The following is a 6,540-nucleotide window of genomic DNA, read 5'->3' on the forward strand; positions in this document are numbered from 1 at the left end:
TTTACCTTCCCAGTGAGACAAAACTGGGAGGTGTGAAGGAAATTGCATAGTTCAGTAGAGGGCAGAGGTGGTGTGAGGAGGGGGCTAATGAGAGGTCAGTGTCCCTCATGGATGTGGAAAAGGAAATTAGAGTGGAAACGTTCAGAGTAGCTGTAACAGGAGTCGAGAGGCAACCTGCTGCTTTGATGGATGCTTGGAGTATTACTGTCTAGACGGATGCTGTTGTTTAAAATTTGTCCTACAGCTTTCTAGCTGGTATGTGATCTCATGCTCATTCACCTGCTTGGAGCATTTTGCAACATTAGGGTTGCAAGCAGTGAATACTATTTTCCTCTTCCTGCTTATTTCTAAGAATGTGACCCCTTTTCCCTTTTGATATCCCCACTGGAGTGAGGTAGCAATTCCTGTTAAGCTGCAAAAGTTTCGTGGGTTGTGCTTTTGACATTAGGTGGGGCTAATTTTTTAATAGAAACACAAGACACCTACACAAATGTCCAGTGATGGAGTGCTCTACCAGACAGCACATGGTTTTCCAAGTCTTAAGAGAAAGCACTGGTGAGCCTTTTCCTATTAAGGTTGTTGTTAGGAAGCATCAACTGGAGAAGGATATAGGTAAATGATTGATAGTGTGTGAAATAAAAAATTAGTATTTAAATAGAAAGCAGCTAGCTAAGTTAGAGCGGAACACACAACCACATGATGTTGCTGGAATCAGCAGTCTTGTGGGATTTCAGAGAAGATTATATATTTGATAGCTGATGAGAAAATCTGTAGTTTCTATATAGGTATGTAAAATTGTATGTGTATTATAAAATTATAATACACATGGATTCTGTGATTTTGTTACTTACATTATAATTTGCTCTAAGTCCATGTGCTTTGAGACATCTGGGTTTGGGAAGAACTTTCTGTAATAAACAGAAGCACTGTAATCAACACTGAGACTGCTGTTGAGAGTGTCCTGGCACCTTCCTTTGAAGCAGTGACTACGGTTCATGATGACAGGATGCTATGTCTGGAATCTTGTTCAGTCTGCTAGTTCCTATAGAATATTTTGAATTATCATACGGAGTATGAAATCCATGGTATAACCTCCATAGCATTGTGTAGCATTGTTCAGACCTCTCCCCATCACCAAGCATGAGAATACTTTTTAATTTGGTCAATTCTTAAACTTCTTGTTGATAGAAATTGTTTTCTATGGAAGTATGAATTTTTTTCCATGCACATTATAGTCTATGGGAGAGTAAAGGCAAGGAAGCTTATTCTAGCTCTGACGAATACAGTAGTGCTGTGGACCACAGGATAGTGGGATTGAAGCTTTCTTTAGACCAATTCTACTTGGGGAAAGAGGAGGGCATCTCTGTAGGATGATTTAACTATGTAGAGGGGGAAGAATAAGGAGGCCAAAGGCATGTGAGAGAAGTGATGGGAATAGATCAAGAGGAAGAATGAGAATGTGAGGGCGTGAAGGATAATGAGGAACGTGTTAAATCTGTGCTTTTACCAAATTAAAGAAAAGATGAAGCCAAGCGAGAAGGGAAGAATGCAGTTCTGAACAAGGGAATGTAAATGAGAGAAAGGACTGAAGGCAAGAGTTGAAGGATGGTACAAAATGCAGGCTCAAAAAGGGAAAGATCACATGGAAAGGAAGGGAAATAAACCTAACCTTGACACTAGTGGAATATTAACCAGATAGACAAGGAAGAAAAGTGGTTGTTGGAGGAAGGGGAAAGGGCAAAGGATTCATCTCACCCAACCACAGACATCTACAATGCAGTCCTTTGAATGAGCACTGCCTGTCTAGAGTTGTTTGTAGTCACTAGAGAGAAATAGGCTCTTTTGGGGTGCAGCTGGTGTAGCTTAGGTGACCACCTCAGGAGGAGAGTGCATTTTGCTGGGAAGTGCTTTTCTCTTCAAAGACTCAGAAGTAGGTCTAAACCTGTAGTGGCAGTGTTTATAGTGCAAGATGTCTGCATGTGAGGCCAGATAAGATGTATTCCCCACAATAGGGGAGAAAAAACATGTATTGTGGAACAAACTCCTTTTGTATGGCTTTGCAGAAATGAGCGTGAAGAGTTCTGAAGCAGCCCTGTAGGTCAGCACATAGGAATTTGTTCCCATGTTATATGACATAAAAGCACATCTGACCCAGCATCCGTCTGGCCGAGTATCCTGTGTGCTAAGTGCTTGTGGAAGGATTATGGGAAACATGCTGTCCAGGCTCTGAAAGCCATTGGGCTCCCGGAGCTGGAGCTGCATCCCAAGACTATCATATTTAATAGCTGCCAGTATACTATCTTCCCTGAGTTTTTCTGATTCTTTTGGGAATTAGTTTATATTTCCACCACATAAGGCATGCCCTTTAACACAACTACATGTTGTGTGTTAAAGAAAAAATAATAAAAACACCTTCCTTTGGATCACTTTAAATGTAGTTCTCTTTGGCCTGAAGTTTCTAAATTAAAATACATTCAACTATCTTCAATGCCATTCCTTCACATGGGTGTCTTGTAGTTTTTATCCCCACTGGAGAGATGTCTACAGTTGGTATATTCATATGTCCATTTGTTCGGTGTATAAATTTGAGAGATCCTTTTCTTTCACCGTGCTAGTATTTTACTGTCTGAATTCTAAATCCCTTGAATTTGCTCTGTTCCTATGGTTGTTTAGTTTCATCTCTAATTTTTCTAATCATAAAAGTGTCTATGCTGCCAACGCTAGCCTTCGTTTGAATGTTTAGAAATGTGCAGCACTGCATGTTTTATCCATGTGTCAGCTTGGAAAGCTGCCAGGCTCATCATCTGTGAAGGGTCTTCTGAGTAGTTCGTATACTTAGGGCTGTATTCTGCTTTCGGTGACGCCAGTGGATATTTTCCTATTGCGTTCAATGGCAGTGGCACTGGGTTAGAAGGAAGCAAAACACTAGCAGATGCTGGAACTGTGCTTTTAAATAAGTGACATAAAGTCATCAGAAGATCCCTTAAGTCAGTCAGTGTTGGCATTTCCTGTTTGTTTTTCCTTCCAGGAGAAGAAGATTTTTCAGATTCCCTGGATGCATGCCGCAAGACATGGGTGGGATGTTGAAAAAGATGCTCCCTTATTTAGAAACTGGGCAATTCATACAGGTATTGGAACTCTCTTTCTGCAGGACAGATTGCCACATTGTTTTCCCTTTTAAAGTTACGTTTTCCTTCTTTCTTGTCTTTGCTTCTGCTAACACAGAGAGTGAATTTTAAGTTTCTGCATTTGTGGGAGGCTAAGTACTTTTTTCAAAGCCTGCGATACTCTCCAGCTTCACTGAAGTGCCATAGTTCATTTGCATTGAGGAACACAGTAAAACTTAATTGATTTAAACGTTAACAAGATTGGGTTCAAAATTGTTGGGAGTAGAGCACACTCAGCACTTTGTAGACTTGGGCCCTTAGGCTTTTTATGCCTTTCTATGGATTTGAGCCAGACATAATAAAGGTAGATGCTGTGCAAGCTTTTCCACATTGTTATGGAATCACATCTGATCTGCAGTGCCCTGGGTCTTTCTTGAGCAGAAACTGTTCATCATGTGTTCTAGAAATGTGCATGGGAATGAGATCACAACACTCTCTTGCAACCTCAGCTATTGTTTGAATGTTTGTCACAGGAACTGAAGGCTGATGCCTTGAAGTTAACCTACGCTGTTACTAATGTGCGCTAGGTTTTCAATTGCACATCGTGTGTGCCTAACTTTCTTTCCTTGCTTAGGAAAATACCAGTCAGGAGTAGATAAACCTGATCCAAAGACATGGAAGGCAAACTTCCGTTGTGCTATGAACTCTCTGCCTGACATAGAAGAAGTGAAGGACAAAAGTATAAAGAAAGGAAACAATGCCTTCAGGGTGTACCGGATGCTGCCATTATCTGAAAGACCTTCCAAAAAAGGTAGAGGGGAGAGCTTGTCAACATGAAAATGGTGTTGGGGGCATTGTTACTATTTTGGGGCCTGCAAAATGTGCTGGTTCTACTTCTGCTGTGAAGCTGGATGTTTTTATCCAGATCTCCCCCAGAACTTAGGAACAGCTGTATGAAAAATGGGCTACATTCAGTTAAGAGAACAAGCTGCTTGGAGAGAGAACCAACACGATATGATACCCCCAAGATGGTCATGTGTGTAAATTGTGTTAGTTCTGTTAAAGCCGATAGACTGTTCAGTGTTCAGATGCTAGTCCCAGGTCTCCTTCAGTCAAGGAGGATGATTAGGGGGATATTAGAGATCAGTGCATTTAACTCAGTACGGCTCATTCAGAATACGGTGGCAGACATTTTCTTATCTTTTTTCAAGCAAGGGTAGAAATAAACTGGCGCTTGATTGAGCTGAGTGGGAGCAGTATGCTCTCTGCTCAGCACATTAAACCATGAAACCCCATTGTTAGTTACATAGCTACACCAGGCCATGAAAAACCAGCCCCCACAGCATGATAATGGTGAAGTGGGAAACTATGTTTGAATCTCCAGATTTAGGGATTAGGTCTCCCACCTGCCAGGAGAGGACCTAACCACCAGGTCAATCTCATGAGTATTTCGTTTCTTAAGGAGTAGAAACATTGGTTTCTTTATGTCTTTGTTACTGGTTTGTGGAGTAGAACGGTGGTTTCTTTAGTCCTTTGGTATCCTCTGGTGTCTAGGATTTTTGGAAGAAAAGATAACCTGCAAATCAAACGCATGGTGTTCCGCAAATCCCATTCAGTTCAACTGTGGCTGTTTTCTTAAACTGAGAAGTAAAAGGCACATCTTCAGTTTAAGGTCGGTGTGATTGGAAGTGATGAACTCTGGTATTTTTGAGGCGGAATCACACTATGAAAGGGAGATCAATCTGCTGAAGGTAGAACATTTGCTTTGAAACTGTTTCCAGTCTCTTGTCGATGGTGTATTTTGCATGTTCAGGCATATTTCCCTGAACTATAACCTGTCCCATTGTGGTAGATTCCTCTTATAGCTGTAAGAACTGGAAAAGTTCATCATGAAAGCTGAGATTCTGGAGATGGGGGCTGTAGCAGGAGATGATTCTGCAGCAAGTCCAGTTACTACAAAACTCTGACATATTTTGGGCCATGTATATATTCTCACATGGCCTTTCTACATGGCACATGGCTAAATTTATGTGTGAGTGAGAGTAAAAGAATTTGGCTGCAAACATTGCTAATTCTCAGTGCTATCTTGTAGGAGAGATGGGAGAAATTTCTGGGACACGTCTGTGCAAACAGTGGGGTAGAGCTGAGCTTTCACCAGCAGGTTTGAGTTTCCACATCAGGGTCTCATCAGGTCAGAGCAGGGGCAGCAACGCTGGGGTCTGCCAAGGCATACGACATTTTGTGAGTGTCATATGCTATGTGGTTTTCTAGATTCAAAAGTCCAGCATGATTGCATAAACCACTTTTGCACGAATTATAATACATATTTCCCCCCCTCAGGTTGCAATTATTTGCAAAAATATTTGTTGAAGCTTATTGCGATTTCTCTTCATGTTAAATCAACGATCTCCCTTTTCCTATAGCTACAGTGAGAGGGTCACAAATGTGATGAGACATATATTTAGATTTTTTTTTTTCCCCTTTATGAGTATTTTTCTCCCCTTTCCTTCTTTTCTTAACAGGCCTTGGTGATTAGTTTGTTACCCTTCCATATTTTTCGCCTTGATTTTTTGACTGCAGTTGCTTTCCTCAGTCCCATCATCGTTCTTTTTTGTAGCCCTTTAAAAACAAAACACAAAACCAGAGTGTTCAAGGTGAATTTTTGACTGCCCAGGCCTTAAGGGGGGGGGTTAAAGTTAAGTAAAATGTGTTCTCCCTTTCCTAGGAGGTGCTGCCATTTTGAGGCATGTTTTGGGGCTATGTGTTGGTGAATATAGAAAGTATGAAGGCTAACTCATGGCATACAGGACTTTAAGAAATCTTCCTTCTGTTGTTGCAGGAAAAAAAACAAAGTCCGAGAAGGATGACAAATTCAAACAAATTAAGGTAAGAAGTGGATGTTTAGTAGTGCAAGAGCTTGTGAAAACCATCAGTTGCAAATTTTTTTAATAGCCCCAATAGTATATTGTGGTGGATATTTGCAAATGTCTCACACTTGTGGTTTGGTTAAATAGCTACAGTTACTTGGGCATGGGATGTTGTTGTTGTTTTTTTTTTTTAAAAAACGTGAAGGCTGTTAGAGCCATGACTGACGTCATCAGTTGACACAGCCCTTGTGCTACAATGCCTGGAGGTTGGAAAACTGGCAGCCTTGGCAATACATTTGCCATTTGTTTGTCTGTGTAAGTACAGATACAGTAATTACGGAAGGAATGCTTCTGAACAATAAAGCTACCTTTTAGAGCAATTAATTTCTGTGCGTAAGGCATTGGAAATTCATTTTTGTTTAGGCGAGGGGGAGAAGTTCTGTCAGAGCTGCACCTTCTGCTCATGTTCTGTCAGTTAGAAGACCTCAGTTGTAAAGCTCCTCATTCACTGCCCAAGATTTGTGGTTGTCCAGAGCACGGACCCAGACTGATGTTAGCTTTCCCTA

General features: G+C 41.1%; 1 protein-coding gene across 1 annotated transcript in view; it reads left to right on the forward strand.

Moving 5' to 3' along the window:
- IRF2 (interferon regulatory factor 2) overlaps window positions 1–6,540 on the forward strand; it is a 25,568-nt gene that overhangs the window by 3,844 nt on the left and 15,184 nt on the right. Inside the window, exons 3-5 of the mRNA XM_010295429.1 lie at window positions 3,029–3,128; window positions 3,742–3,918; window positions 5,947–5,993. Of these exons, the coding sequence (XP_010293731.1) occupies window positions 3,029–3,128; window positions 3,742–3,918; window positions 5,947–5,993 (324 nt within the window). The remainder of the gene's footprint in view (window positions 1–3,028; window positions 3,129–3,741; window positions 3,919–5,946; window positions 5,994–6,540) is intronic.

The sequence above is a fragment of the Phaethon lepturus genome, unplaced genomic scaffold (assembly GCF_000687285.1).
Source record: "Phaethon lepturus isolate BGI_N335 unplaced genomic scaffold, ASM68728v1 scaffold36469, whole genome shotgun sequence".
Lineage (NCBI taxonomy): Eukaryota > Metazoa > Chordata > Aves > Phaethontiformes > Phaethontidae > Phaethon > Phaethon lepturus.